At 55.7% G+C, this 14,905-nt stretch overlaps 1 protein-coding gene across 1 annotated transcript; it reads left to right on the top strand.

Moving 5' to 3' along the window:
• Nucleotides 1–5,834: 5,834 nt before the first annotated feature.
• LOC309643927 (uncharacterized protein) lies at nt 5,835–14,652 on the top strand (the record flags this gene model as incomplete). The annotated part of the gene is made up of 4 exons (XM_082427087.1): nt 5,835–5,884; nt 8,008–8,086; nt 8,231–9,738; nt 10,359–14,652. The coding sequence occupies 3 exons, from the start codon at nt 5,835–5,837 to the stop codon at nt 9,137–9,139; spliced, it is 1,038 nt and encodes a 345-aa protein (XP_082283213.1). The 3' UTR covers nt 9,140–9,738; nt 10,359–14,652.
• Between the last annotated feature and the right edge of the window lie 253 nt (nt 14,653–14,905).

Below are 14,905 nucleotides of genomic sequence, written 5' to 3'. Positions count from 1 at the left end.
TTTCGTAATATGTCATTTCCTGTTATTCAGTTTGACTTTTTCCTTTCATTAGTCAGTAAAGCAAAATCTGAGATCTTAAAATAGTAGAGCTGAAAAGAATCACCTTAGCATTTTCTCCTTGTTTCCCAGCATGTATATTTGGGTCTCTTCCTTCCTCTTAATTTTTCCTTAGAGGGGTCTGAAATGATCCGAGTAATTGTTAACTGAGGGGGCCCTGAATTAGTTTTCAACTACTGCCAAAATTTAACCACCAAAGCTTAAGATAAACGCTTTCAGACCTAAAACCTTAGTGTTCTTGGTTTTTAAAAGCTTAACAGAAAACGTCTATTCCCTGGTGGTCCAGTGGTTAGGACTTGGTGCTTTCACTGCCGAGGGCCGGGGTTCCATCCCTGGTCGGGGAACTAAGATCTCATAAGCTGTGCAGTGCAGCCGCAAAAAAATAAAATAAAATAAAATAAAATTCTACCAATAATGTCTCAGTTCATCAGAATTTCTAAGTCAAACGGCTATTGTAAGCATATGCAGGTAATCCAGGGCCTAAATGTGATAGACACTAAACTATATTTCTAGTGAACACATGATCACGTGAAGGAAGTAAACTCCCTGATAGATGTCCTGCAATATCTGTGCACCTTGCACTCTAATCCTTGGGCCACGCGTCAGAACTTCTGAGGCGCAGACTCCGCTCCTGGTCACCCAGCGGCTCCAGAGCCTGTGGCTGAGGCCCACACGTCCTCTCCCTGCGGGGCCTTCCTAGACTCCTCTGCCCGTTCCCCTCACATTCCCTGCCTTCCCGCCTCTGGGTTTCTTTCTCCCTTGGTCACTTAGCTCTTTCTTTTGCCTCAAAGCTTGGCTTTGCCCTGGAGGCGAGGGGCTTCCCCAGTCTCCACAGTGGACGCGCCCGGGTCGCCTGTCCCTGCGCTCCTGCTGCACGTTGTGACCCAAAACCACCTCTCATCTCCCTGGATCGCTGGCACCCAGCCTGGTGCTAGTCACGTGGCAGGCGCTCAGTAACTGATTTTGCGATGATTAAGTGCCACGCTGGTGCCCTTGACGAGCCCCATCCCTTGCAAGACATCATCAGGGAGATGGTTTAGAAGTTAGGAGCTCAGAGCTGAGCGAGGCTGGACCTGGACCCGTAGGGACGGAGTGGGGGTCGTTCGCCTAACCTGGCGGCAGTCAGGAAAGCAGAGCCGCTGAGGCCATCGCAGGCACGGAGTCGCAGGAGAAGGCGAACACGGCCGCAGGTGTGGAGGGCTGGACCACGCCCGCTCGGGGCCGCCGAGCGCGCCCTCATTCGAGATCGCTGCCCTCTGCTCACGCTGTGGGGGCGGCACATTAGTGTCGTCCGGTGTCAGCCGTATGGCATCTCAGCCGCAGGTGTTGGCCACCAGGATACAGCAAATATAGGCTGGTAAGGGGCATTATCAGGCCTTGAACCCACACCTCCTCTCCGCCTCCCCCTCGCCAAGGGCGTCACGGCAGGTGTGGAGTAACAGGCCCGCAGACTGTTGCTTCTCTGTTGGGGTCGCTTCTGTCTGACACACACCCTTGGCCCTGAACTCCTTTAGCCGTCACCTCCTTCAAATCTTTTAGCCAAATTTTTAAAAATTTTATAAATGTAACACATGGCTAAGAAAGAAACATAAGCCATTAGAATGAATGGAGCTCCATGAGAGGATTTCTCTGAGGGATGAATTTCCTGCCACCCCAATCCCACGCCTCAGAGAGAACCACCGATCATTTTTCTAAGGCCACACAAGAGTCCTCGAAGCAAACTCAGGTGTACTGTGCATACTGTTTTGCAGGTAGGGTCGTACTATTTTTTTTGCAAACGCTTTCACAAAAACACTATCACTGTTCTTTAGACGTGAGTTCTTTTTAATGACTGCGTTGTGTTCCATTATATAAATAACCATCATCTAATCAGAACCCGCTGATGGACATTTAGGCTGAGATTTTGCCATTACAAACATTGCTGCAGAAGAACCTGTGGGCAGGTCTGTCCTTACATACTTGTGAGGTAGAATTGTAGGATGAGTTCTTAGCAGAAGAATACTGAGTCAGAGGCTATGGTCTGTGAACATTCTGTAGAGACTGTAAAACTGCCACCCAGAGTAAACCGATTACATTCCTGCCCACTGAATGAGTCTGTTTCTCAGCATCTCACTGCTTCCATTTGTGCACCTCTGAGTGCAGGTGAGCGTAACTTCGTGTTCAGTGGCTGTTTGTTCTGTGAACTGTGTGTTTACCTCCTCGAAGGAATAATCTGTTTATTGTCCCGCTTCCTCACTTCTTACGCACTCAGCCCGGGGCAGCCTGACTTCTGTTCCTGCCACGCCATCTGTGGAGCTCTGTGCAGGGTGCTTGATGATCTCCTTTAATCCTCACGGGACCAGTGAGGGGGGATATCGCCCCATTTCACGGAGGAGGTTCAGGAGATCACACTGCTAGGGAGAGACAGCAGTACGTCCAACTCCAACCCTCCGTTTCTTTCCACTGTCACATGCTGTGTCCACTGCAAATGCTCTTTTCAAGGTTACCGATGACCTAATTGCCCTTTTCTCTCTCTGTCTCGGACATGCAACGTTAAAGAAAACCTTCTAAATTACTTTGGCTTTCGTGAGCGGTATATCAGCTAGAAAGTTTGGGTTGCAAATATAAGAAACTCTCCAAGCTGGTTAAACAATAAAGGAAACGTGTTGCTTTCCAAGCTGAAAGGTGGCCCAGCTTGGTCCTGGACCTTGATGTCACCAGCAGCTTAATTTCTTTCCTCCTTTGGAGGCTCCATCCTAAATTTTACTCTCCTTGAGGAGTTCTACCATACTCTCTTTCGAGGATAAAATGCTGAGGAAGGCTAGGCAGGCTTTTAGGAGGGTAATGCATCTGGTGGGTGGGTGGGTTTTCTTGCAGTGATTAGGGAAGAAAATTGGACTTTCCCGAAAATGTTCCCAACCAGCACACACGTGTGTTCAGGTTTCATTGTGTACTTGAAGGAAGATTATTTCAGCCATCTGGGTGGGTTTTTCCTTCTGGCCTCTACTCCTTTCCGTGCATGGTCTCCTCTTTCTCTTTATAGAAAATTAAGTCCAAAGCCTCCTCACACGAGTTCATACCAGCCCCTGGGATCAGGAGACTCTGAGGCCGGACAGCAAGTTACACAGTCACATCTGGTCACCTCTCCATTCGTTGCATGGCCTCGCTGAAAAAAAAGCACACTTAATTAATTTTCAGGAAAATCGTAGATGATAAAAACTAAAATAGTGCAAGATAATTGTATTTTTACTCCCTATTTCCTTTGAGGCTTTCCTCCCTCCCTTCCATCCACCCTTCCTCCCTCCCTCCTCCCTCCCTCCCCCCTCCCTTCCTTCCTCCCTTCCTTCCCATATGTTAAGAACTCAACTGCTGACCAGGGGAATTATGGGAAGAGAAGATGCTTGAGGGTTCCAGGTGGCCGGCTATCTAGGTGGGAGGAGAGGCCTCTCCCTGTAAACAGCCCGCTGCAGGCGTGAGGCATGATCCCTTCTGGTCCCAAAAGCTTAAAACTCACCAGGCTGTTTATCACGCAGACTGCTGTGCCTGGGCCACCTTAAAGGAGGGCAGGAAAGTGCCAAGAGTAGTTCACATTTTACCCCCTAGAATGGGTACAGAAGCTCTCCCCCAAAATGATCTAGACACAGACTTAAAGCCTTCACAAAAAGTAGTTAAAAATGGATCACAGGCCTAAATGTAAAATATTATACAAAACTATAACATTCCTAGAAGATAACATAGGAGAAAACCTAGATGACCTTGAGTATGATGATGAATCTTTAGGTATGATCCATTAGAGAAATAATTGATAAGCTAGACTTCACTGAAGTTAAAAACTTTGGCTCTGCAAAAGACAATGTCACGAGAATGAGAAGACAAGCCACAGGCTGCGAGAAAATATTTGCAAAAAACACATCTGAGGGCTTCCCTGGTGGCGCAGTGGTTGAGAGTCTGCCTGCCAATGCAGGGGACACGGGTTCGAGCCCTGGTCTGGGAGGATCCCACATGCCGCGGAGCAACTGGGCCCGTGAGCCACAATTACTGAGCCTGCGCGTCTGGAGCCTGTGCTCCGCAACAAGAGAGGCCACGATAGTGAGAGGCCCGCGCACCGCGATGAGGGGTGGCCCCTGCTTGCCGCAACTAGAGAAAGCCCTCTCACAGAAACGAAGACCCAACACAGCCATAAAATAAATAAATAAATAAATAAATAAATAAATAAATAAATAAATAAAAAAATTAAGCTGCCCCATGCAAATTTCCTATAAAAAAAAAACACATCTGATAAAGGACTGTTATCCAAAATACAGTTTCCAAAGAACTTTAGAAACTCAATAATAAGAAAACAAACTACCCAATTAAAAAAAGAAGCCAAAGACCTTAACAGACATTTCACCAAAGAAGATATACAGATGGCAAATAACGCATATAAAAAGATGCTGCACGTCATCGGTCATCAAGGAAATGCAAATTAAAACAACCAAGAAACACCACCACACACCTATTAGAATGACCAAAATCCAGAACACTGATGGCACCAAATGCTGGCGAGGATGTGGAGCAACAGGAACCCCCAGACGTTGCTGGTGGGCATGCAGAATGGTACAGCCGCTTTGGAAGACAGTTGGGCAGTTTCTTACAAAACCATATTCTTACCATGTATATGATCCAGGAATCATGCTCCTTGGTATTTACCCGAAGGAGTTGAAAATTTGTATCCACACAAAAACCTGCACATGGATGTTTATGGCGGCTTAATTCATAATTGCCAAAACTTGGAGCAACCCAGGTGTCCTTCAGTAGGTGAGTGGCTAAATCACCTGTGATGCATCCAGACAACAGAGTGTTATTCAGAGCTAAAAAGAAACGAGCTCCCAAGCCACGAAAAGACATGGAGGGAACTTAAATGCATATTACTAAGTGAAAGACGTCAATCTGAAAAGGCTACATACTGTATGATTTCACCTATATGACATTCTGGAAAGAACAAAACAATAAGGACAGTAAAAATATCAGTGTTTGCCAGGGTTTATGGGGGCGGGGCGGGTAAGTGGAACACAGAGGATGTTTAGGATGGTGAAAATATTCTGTATGATACAATAATGATGGATACATGTCGACATGTTATTGTATGGTGTCCAAGCCCACAGAACGTGCAACACCAAGAGTGAACCCTAATATAGACTGTGGGCTTTGGGTGATAATGATGTAGCATAGAGGCTCATCAACTGTGAGGAATGTCCCACTCTGGCGAGGGATGTTGATAATGGGGGAGGGAGGCTGTGCATGTGTGAAGGCAGGGGGGTAATACATGGAATATCTCTGTACTTTCGATTTTGCTGTAAACCTAAAACTGTTCTAAAAAAATAAAGTCCTAATAAAAAAATGTTTTTCCCGCACAAATGCACAGACCTGCTCTCCTTCAGGCCTGAGGTGCCCGAGAATGCGCAGCCGACCAGAACCCAGCCCGCCCTCCACTCCTGGCTGTGTACCCAAAGCCAAGGCCAAAGAGTGATCCTTTGGGGGTGCGCAGACCACCTGTCCTGGCTCCCCATCCCTGGGCAGTGTTGGGGTGACCCTATCCCAAGGTGGCCTGTGTGCCCAGATCTTGGGCTCAGCCGTGCAGGGAGGGTGGTCCAGCTGGACACAGCCCTCTCGGCCTCCTGGGGCCCGAGGCCGGTCAGCTCTCTCTGCTGCGGTTCCCGGACTTGCAGCAAGCCAGATTGTCCCCCGGCCTCACCCTCCCATGTCCACGTCCTGCTGGACCACGTGGGGGCCGTGGCCTCCTGGCCCCATGGCCGCAGATGGAGCCCGAGGTGAGCCTGGCAGCCGGCACAGATGGCCCAGTTACCAGGTGCCCACACGGAGCTCCCCACCTCTGTTTGCCCGCGGGTTGCGATAAGAGCAGGCAAACATCCTGCAGGCCACGCAGGCTGAGGGGTGCGGCTCCAGAGAGAGAAGGTGCCCCAGCGACAGTCGCTCCTCTCCAGGAGGGTCCTGGGGGAGAAGCCGAGAGAGAGGAGGAATCCGCCCTTACAGTCGGTCTGCCTTTGATTCTCAAGGCGACGCTGTGAGGTGGGAGGAGAGGGGTTCATGATCCACTTCACAGAGAAACAAACGGGCTCAGAGAGGCTCGGCGGCCTGTCCCGCATCACACAGCAGCAGACAGAGCTGGCCATCCCTCAGCCCTCCCGAGAGCCGCATGGTGCCGTGTCTGAAGACAGCTGTGTCCCTTTCAGTTTCCACCCTGCTCCCAGTAGCTGACTCCCGTTTCCCATTTTTATTCACTTGGGGTCTGTCCTCCAAGCCTGGTGTGCCCAGCTCAGTAGAAGCAGGTGGGATGCCCCCTCAGGCTGGACCAGCTGCTTCCCCGGAGGCCGGCCGGCCTGCTACTTCCCTTCCCACTCCCTCTGGGTTGGGCGGGGGCCTTGAGGGGTGTCTAGTGCCCCCCAGCCCAGATTTCCAAGGGCAGCCATCTCCGGGCAGCCCTCAGAGGGCGCAGGCTGGGGGGCAGTGCGGGCGACCCTGAGCGAGCCCACAGCACGAGGGCTGCTGTCCAGTGAGGCGTCATCCTCTCGCTTTTCGTTCTTTAGACATGGTTTCCTGTAGGTCTGTGAACACATTTAAAATAACTGATTGAACACGTCTGTCTAGTAAGTCCAATATCTGGGATTCCTCAGGGACGGTTTCTACTGATTGGGTTTTTTGCCTCTTTATGAGTCATACTTTCTTATTTCTTCTCATGTCTTGTAATTTGTTTTGTTGAAACAACATTTTAGATAAGGCAACACGGCTACTCTGGAAAATAGATTCTCCTCCTTTCCCAGGGTTTGTTGTTGTTTGTTAGTTCGGTGACGTTTCTGAACTAATTCTGTAGAGTCTGCATTGCACGTTGAGCGTGGACACTGAAATCTCCGCTCACTTAGTTTAGCGGTTGACCGACGGTCAGAGATTTCCTGAAACGCCTGGAACCAATGCGTCGCCTAGTCTTCGCGGAGGGGCTCAGGGTAGATGCTCGGGTGCAGCGTCCCCGCTCAGCCCCACTGCTCACAGCTCCGCCTTAGCCCTCCAGCTCAGCCAGAGGCGAGGGCTCAGGGCCCCCTCAGGCCTCTTCTGGGTGTGCACACAGCCCTAGACTGTGCCTGGCCTTCCAGGCTCCCGGGAGCCTTTCAAAGCACCTATGCCTTGTCATGGCCCAGTTTTTCCCCGTAAGCCTTTTGGTTGGCCTTTGTCTGCCCCACTGTTATCCGGCCTCTCAGGCAGCTGTGAAATTGGACAATTCCATCCAGATATTCTCGACAAGTACCCACGGGGAAAAAGTTTTTGCACTGGCTGGGCTCTGAGTTGGGTCAGATACAGACAGCTTTGCAAGCAGGGTCTTCCAGGGAACCTCCAGGTAGGCCACATAATAACCGTTCTCTGGGAAAGGGGCTCTGAAGGAGCTCCAGCTCCTCTCTGCCCCCTGCGGTGGCCGCTGGCTGTCATCGCGGCTGTGGGTTTTGGATTTTCAAGACTCCCTTACAGCTGAAGAATACAACAGGATACTACTCTGCAGTAAAAAGAAAAAGCTATAGACACACCCAGAAGCATGGGTAAATCTCAAAATAATTATGCCAAGTTAAAGAAGATGACCCCCAAAAAAACCAAACCATACTATATGACTCCATTCACAGAAAACTAGAAAATGCCAACTAATCCACAGAGCCAGAAAAGTCAGTGATGCTTGAGATTGGATGGGGGCAGGGAGGGGTGGGTGAGGTACAAAGGGCACAGGGGGGCTTTGGGAGTGATGGAGACGTTTGTCCTCTTCATTGTGGCCATGGTTTCATGGGTGTATACATAGTCAAAACTTATCAAACTGGGTGCAGTTTGTTATATATGAATTATACCTCATTAAGTTTTTTTTTAATGTAATGACTATGTGGGTTTATCTACTACCTGAAAGCAATTTTCTCCCTTCTCCCCATGTCCCCACAGCTCCAACCCACCTGCGTCCAGAGCTGACGCCAAGGTGCGTCTCCCTAAGTCACAGGCCACCGGCCAGGTCCCCGTGGACGTGGGCCCCCCTCTCCCCTCCCGCTCCAGCCCCTGGGCCTCTGCCCCTGCTGCTCCCCTGGCCCGCATGCCTTCCCGCGACTGGCCCCTTCCCCTTTACCTGGTGGATGTCTACACGCCCTTCAGCTGAGCCGGAGCACCCCAGGCCAGGGCCGGGTCCGCCCGGGGCTCCCCCAGCAGCCCCACTGCTGCTCTCCGCCCAGGCGCTGCACCCCAGCAGCCCCACCCCTCGATCCTGGAGTCCTGCTCGTACAACTGCCTCTGCCGGGAGCAGGTGGGCTCTTGGACGGGCCCTGGGAAGCACTCAGCAGGAGCCGGGCTTCAACATCCGCTGCCTGAAACAAGCTCAGCAAGAATCTGGAAACAACCTGAATGTTCAGCCCCGGAGGCCCGAGAAGGTGGCTGGCGGCGCCCCTCGGTGGGCTGCTCGGTGCTCGCACGGTCAGGAGGTTCGGGGGCATCTCGGGTGAGGTCGGTGGATCGGAAAGGGCGGGATGCCTGGACGGGTGCCCCACGCCGCCCGTTGCCCAGCTATGGCCTGGCGTGGGCAGGCCTCGCCGAGGGAGGAAACGCCGAGGCTGAGCCCCGTCCACCTCTCTCCGCTCTGTCCTTGTGTCTCCTCCGAGAGCCTCTGCCGCCGGTGCGGAGGGACAGACAGTTAGCTCTGAGGGGCCTCACACGCACCAGACCCCCTAGGCCGCCCCCCGCACCTGGCCCTCCGTTCCCAGGAAGCCCTCCCTTTGGGAAGCCAGGCCCGAGGCTGCAGAAGCCCCGGTCAGGGGCAGGGCGGGGAGGCGGCCGCAGCGGGGCCTCCACCCACGGAGCGCGCCCGACCAGGAGGGCAGAGGCAGGCCCGGCCTCCACGAGCTCTGCGCAGCCTTCCCGGGCGGCCGGCAGACAGGCAGGCGCCGGCCCGTGGGTGTCTCTGGCCCAGCTGGCCACCTGCCACCCTCCTCCCGCGGGCCCTGGCGCACGGCCGCCGCTGCAGCGACGCTCCGACCTTTCCCCCACTTCCCGCTCTGGCCTCCGGATAATTCCAGGCCCCTGCAGTTGACAGGAGTCACGTGCGGCTGGCACAGGGCCTCCCAGGCCATCCCCTCCTCCCCTCGCATCGCTCGGGCCTGAAGGCCGCCCGAGGGAGCAGGGGAGGACCTCTGGCCCCACAGAGGCCGGGGCTCAGGCTGCAAGGCTGGGGCCACCCCCAGCGCCCCGGCTCGGCCCAGGGCCGGCCCCGCCACCATCAGGCTCCTTCCCGGCCCCGGCTGTCCTGCTCCTGTGGGCATCAGCCCCGGGGGCGGCGCTCAGTGACCCACTTTCTCACGCTGCCCACACTGTGGGTGGTCCTCCGCCTGGGAGCCTCGCTGTGGCTCGAGCCTCTGTCATCCGCTGTTAGTTCCCTGAACGCTCCCCCAGGCCGGCTCTCGGCTCCCCCGCCCGGGGTCACAGCCCCACCGGGCTCCCTCAGCCCTCACACGCCAGACACAGTCCTCAGGACACAGGGAGACGGCTCTTCTCTTCCCGTCAGGCCCGTGACAACACGGGGACAAGGGGCTTTGTCACAGAGCCACCACGGGGCAGCAGGGCCCGGGTGTGAGTGCAGGTCTGCCCGAACCACAGCTGGAGGCGCAGGTGGGGAAACAGAGGCACCGAGAGGTAAGCAGGGCCAGACAAACTGGGGCTGGTGACCCCAGCTCCACACCCTGCCTGGACCCTGGAGCACAGAACGGGGCTGGGGGAGGCAGGAGGGATTCGGTCCCAACCCCGTCACGCCTGCACGAGGGGCAGAAGCCGCTTCCCGGAGGGCGCCGGTCCAGCCTCGACCCTGCGCCCCGCACCGTGCAGCTCCCTGGTTGGGCGGGAACGTGGGGAGGTCACCTTGGCTACTCCCCGGCGTCTGGAGAGGGCAGCAGGGTCATGGGAGGGAACCCCGTCCATGTGGAAGCCTGAGGACGTCGGACGCTTCCCCTCCTCACCCTCGTCCTCTGCTCTGGGAAAGTGCGTCTCCCCCGCTGCTTGGTGATTGCCAGGCAGGGGCACCCCAAGTCGGGGACCTGCTCCTGGGAGAGTCGTGGGGACTTAGCTAGCGAACTGGGAAGTGGCATCCCCTGGGCCTGCGCCCTTCCTGTGGCTCCAGGCAAGCTCTGGTCTGCCTGCAGCTGCCCAGCTCCTGGGCGCGCTGCCCCCTGCCTTCCTGTCCCTGCAGGGACAGCCCCTGGGGGCTCACAGGCTGCAGGGAGGTGACTGCAGTCCCTGAGCGAGCCCTTCTTATCTAGAGCTTGAAGGGACGTGGTGCCAGGGGAGGAGGACCCAGAGCTGGGGGCCGGGGACAGGTGAGAAACGGAATCCAGTGGTGCTTACAGAGGTGTCCCAGACACACACAGTCACCCACGGAGCCAACGCCTGGGTGCTGCAGCTCTCTGCTGGGTGACGGGATGGTCACTGAGCCTTTCCTGAGCTTCACTTTCTGCAGTTTGAAAACAGGAGCCGTGATAAAACCAACTTCGCGGACTTGTGTGAAATGGAGAGGGTGCTGAGCTCGCTCGGGTCCGTGAGCCAGGGATGCTTAGGACGCCCTGTCCCGGCACCAAGCACCTGCCACTCCCCCCCCCCACCCCGCCTTCTATCAGGAAACAACTGCTCTTCCCCTCCCCTCCTCTCCTCTTCGCTCCCTTTCCTAACAATTTGGTCCGAAGCTTCGGTGAGGCAGAGCAAGGTAGGCATTGGCACCTGGCTGGGGGACACAGCGGCCTAGCGTGGGTGCGGAGTGAAGAGGGCGTCCGCCCCGCCTGAGAGGGGTGGGGAGGCGGTCCGTGGAGCAGGGCTGGGGAGTGGCGCCCAAACGGAGGCCCAGAGCGGGTGTCTTCCGTCTCAGAGGCACCGCAGAGAATTCTCTGGCCTGGTGTCTTCCTCAAGCTGTCTGATGTCATCTGCTCAGGGGCTTCTCCATCCTGGGGGTACTCGTTTCACCTTGCCGGTGTAGACACAGCCAGCGCGCTGGAGAGGGCGTCTGTAGGGAGCATCTCGCTAAGGATGCTCTCAGGTTCTGGCCAGGGAGCTGTGGGGGAGCCTGGGAGAGGCGCCTGTAGCGGGGAGGACAGAACTGTGACCAAATCAACGAAGGCCTCATGGGGGGGACAGGAGAGGTGTGTGACCCCAAGGGACAGAAGGGGTTGGAGGGATGAGAAGACTGGGAGAGACATGTGGGTCCAGCGTAGTCAGAGAACCCCACTGAAGGCAGCCCTGAAACCGGGGGTGCCCGAGCATCCCTGCAGTGAGAGTGCTGGGAGGGCAGGGTCTCAAGTGGCACCTAATGCCTTACGCGGATGAGGCGCGGCCGTGACAGATGTGCGTGCGTGCGTGTGCCTGTGCCTGTGGAGGGTGGTGGCCTGGTGGGTTTGCCAGTGGCCTGGCCTCTGATTCTGGGAAGAGGTGCCATGGGCCGGGCCGCCTGGGGCCGCTCAGGAATCCCTGAGGGAATTATGCAAAGTCAGCCTGTTTCCGGGGACACTTTCAGCCGTTCTGTTCCTGCCCCAGGGAAATCTGCCAGCAGGTGGGGTGCCAGTCTGGAGGCTGAGGGAGGAGGAGGCTAACTTTCCTGGGCTCTAACCTCACCCTGGGCACAGTGCTGGGTGTGGGGATTCTGGCTTTTCTGGCTTCTCCGTTCATCTCGGCAGGTGTCCTGGTTGCAAGCAACAGAAAATACTCTAACTTAGTCAGAAAGCTGGGAAACCAGCATGGGAAACAGGAAGGAACCACAGCTAAGGCCACACCCACAGCGTCCCAGGACACGTCCTCCACCCACCCCGTCACTGGTGGCTGCAGGGCCCTGCACGGGCCCCCAGTTCCCCTCTGGGCCTCGCTCAGGGTGAAGGCTAAACCAAGGTCACTGCCAGGCCCCGGCCACTGTGCAAGAGCAGGGAGGTGGGCCTCCGCAGAGGAAGACAAGCCGTCCCCCTCCGTGACTTCCTACCCAGGGTTTCCCGGAGGCAGGGTTTCTGGAAGGATGGGATGCGGGGTGGCCTTACATGCCCACATCCCCCATGACCCCGTCCCAGGACTCTCAGAAAGGTGGGGAGTTAACCAGAGTCTAGAGAGGTAGGAGCTGTGTGGGGAGGCCTGGAGGCTGTGATCTGGGAAGCCTTCACAGAGGAGGTGATGGTGATGCTGGACCGTGCAGGCTGGGCAGGAGCTCCCTGGGAGGAGAGCATGGAGAACGTGGGCGGAGAGCCAGGCCTGCTTCAGAGTGGCCGAGCTTTGCTGTGAGGGCCTCAAGCGGGGGCTCAGGCTGCAGATCTGGAGGGACAGTGTGATGGAGCCGCCTGCCTCCCCCTTAAACGGTGTCCTTCCACGGGAAGGGGTGGGCGCATGTCCACCCCTCGGCCCTGGCCCCCTCCCGCTGATGTGGGCACTTGCCCAGTGGCTTCCCGGGACACCCCGAGGGCACAGACCCAGGCCTGGGACTTGAATTTCTCACTCAGCTGCCGTGTGTGTTTGGAACTGGCCCAGAGGGAGGCGGAGCCACTGAGGGGCTTTGAGCAGGGGAGCTGCAAACCCGCTCTGGGCTACAGAGACAGGATTCTGGGTCCAGCTGGACCAGAGACAGGACACAGTAAGGCCAGAGGCAGGGTTGTGAAGGCTGTGACGAAATCCAGACACAGACAAGATGGTGGGGGACACCCGTGAGAGGGGCTCCACGACTGGTGGCTGGTGGAACACAGCTGTAGCTGAACAAACCTTCCCGTCGGAGGGGAGGCGGTGGGACAGTCCCTCCGGCCTGTCCAGGCAGCAGCCCTCCCACACGACATCCCCTCCCCCAGAGCAGGGCCCTGGGCAGCAGGCTCAGGGCCAGGTGGCCTTCTGGGAAGGTGGCTCTGACTTCCTGGAAGAAGCAAAACAGCAAATGCACAGCCTTTCTCTGCACTTCCCACCGTGCCCCGGGCTCTGCTCAGGGAGAAAGGGCTGTGTACGCAGCGGCCACACTGAGAGGGCTCGCTAGCTTCCCCAGCGGTTGCTGGGACCCCGGGGAGGGATGGCAAAGGGATCTGAGGGCACAGGGACCCAGGAGCCTGGGCCGTTCCCCACGGAGCTGCACCTCACACAGGGCGGGAAGCACGGCCAAGGGCCTGGGCATCCACAAGCAGCAGGGCAGGGCCTGAAGACTGCACGAATCACGTGCGTGTGCGCCTGCGTGTGTGTTTGCACTCATGTTGGGAGGTGTGTGCACGTGTTGGGCTGCCTCACGCCTTTGCTCAACAGATGCTGAACAGGCCCAGCACATAAGAATGTAGCAGGGACCAAGGTGGTAGAACCTGCCTTCAGGCCTCTCAGGCTATGGGGGAGGCAAACAAGTTGTTACCGGGGACGCACAGGGAGACACAGGAGCACACTGATGGGCCCCGGCCCGGGGAAGCGCGACAGAATCTGAAGGATGAGTAAGAGCACGTGTGTGGTGGGGGGAGGGCCAGCGTTCTGGGCAGAGGGGACGAGCATGGGACATTCTGGATCGTTCATGGAGCACAGAGCGGGGAGCGTACGCACGTGCACTGGTGAGGAATAAAACAGAAACCCAAATTCTAAATGTAAAGAGTACTACTCGGACTTCCCTGGTGGCGCAGTGGTTAAGAATCCGCCTGCCAAGGCAGGGGACACGGGTTCGAGCCCTGGTCTGGGAAGATCCCACGTGCCGCGGAGCAACTGAGCCCGTGCGCCACAACTGCTGAGCCTGCGCTCTAGAGCCCACGAGCCACAACTACTGAGCCCGCGTGCCACAACTACTGAGCCCGTGTGCCACGACTACTGAAGCCCACGCACCTAGAGCCCGTGCTCCGCAACAAGAGAAGCCCGCGCACCACAACGAAGAGCAGCCCCCGCTCGCCGCAACTAGAGAAAGCCCGCGTGCAGCAGCGAAGACCCAACGCAGCCAATAAATAAATAAATAAATAAATAAATAAATGAGTAACTTAAAAAAAAAAAAAGAGTACTACTCTTTTCCGGCTCCAGCCATAAGAGGGTAACAGGTATCAGACTTACCTTCCCATCATAAACAACTAGAAAACCGGGCAGACTATATGAAGCAACTGTTTTCAGGCACTGGATGACACTGCAGGGCAGTGGTCCCCAGAGGAGGACACACATGAGGGCAGCTCCACATTCACTCTGGCACTCTGCCTGGAGCCAGCCCAGGCACTTTCTATACCACACACAGGAAGTGAGGCCCAGAGAGTGGTGGTCTCACCAGGCAGAGAAAACAGAGGCTGGAGTTCAGGGCAGCTGAGGTGGCTAGAATTTGTGGGGTCTCAGAAGAACAGAGAAGAGAATTGAGCCAAGAATTATGCATAGGAGGAGCCCCAGAAAGTTGCATGGGAGTCCCCTTGAGTTTTTTGAGCAAATACTAAGCTGCACAGGTGCCGGGCAACTGTCAAAAGAGCCTCCTGGGAGCGGTAAGTTGAGGGAGACTCCAGAAGACACCCTGTAATGGGGACATCAGAGCGATAAGACCTTGCCAAACACACTAGGTATCCAGTTGTGACCTCAGAAAAGCTACCGTCTTTTAAAAGTTAGGTTAGTGAGGTATCATTTACATATAGTAAAATTCACCACTTTTAGGTGTACAGTTCTGAGTTTTGACAAATGCATACAGGCATGTAATCACACTACAATCAAGATATAAAACATTTCTGTCACCCAAAAACATTCCCTGTGCCCTTTGACTGTCATTTTCTCACCCTCCTCTGGCTCCTGGTGAAAAGACAGCACTTTCAGTGTAGAAAGACACTAGCCCTGGAGTAAGGGCTGCTCTAGACCTGTCCAAACAAAGCCT

Source organism: Balaenoptera physalus (genome assembly GCF_965194825.1).
Source record: "Balaenoptera physalus genome assembly, chromosome: 15".
NCBI classification, from domain to species: Eukaryota; Metazoa; Chordata; class Mammalia; order Artiodactyla; family Balaenopteridae; genus Balaenoptera; species Balaenoptera physalus.
Note: the sequence above shows the minus strand (reverse complement) of the source record. Positions and strands in the feature narration are given on the sequence as shown.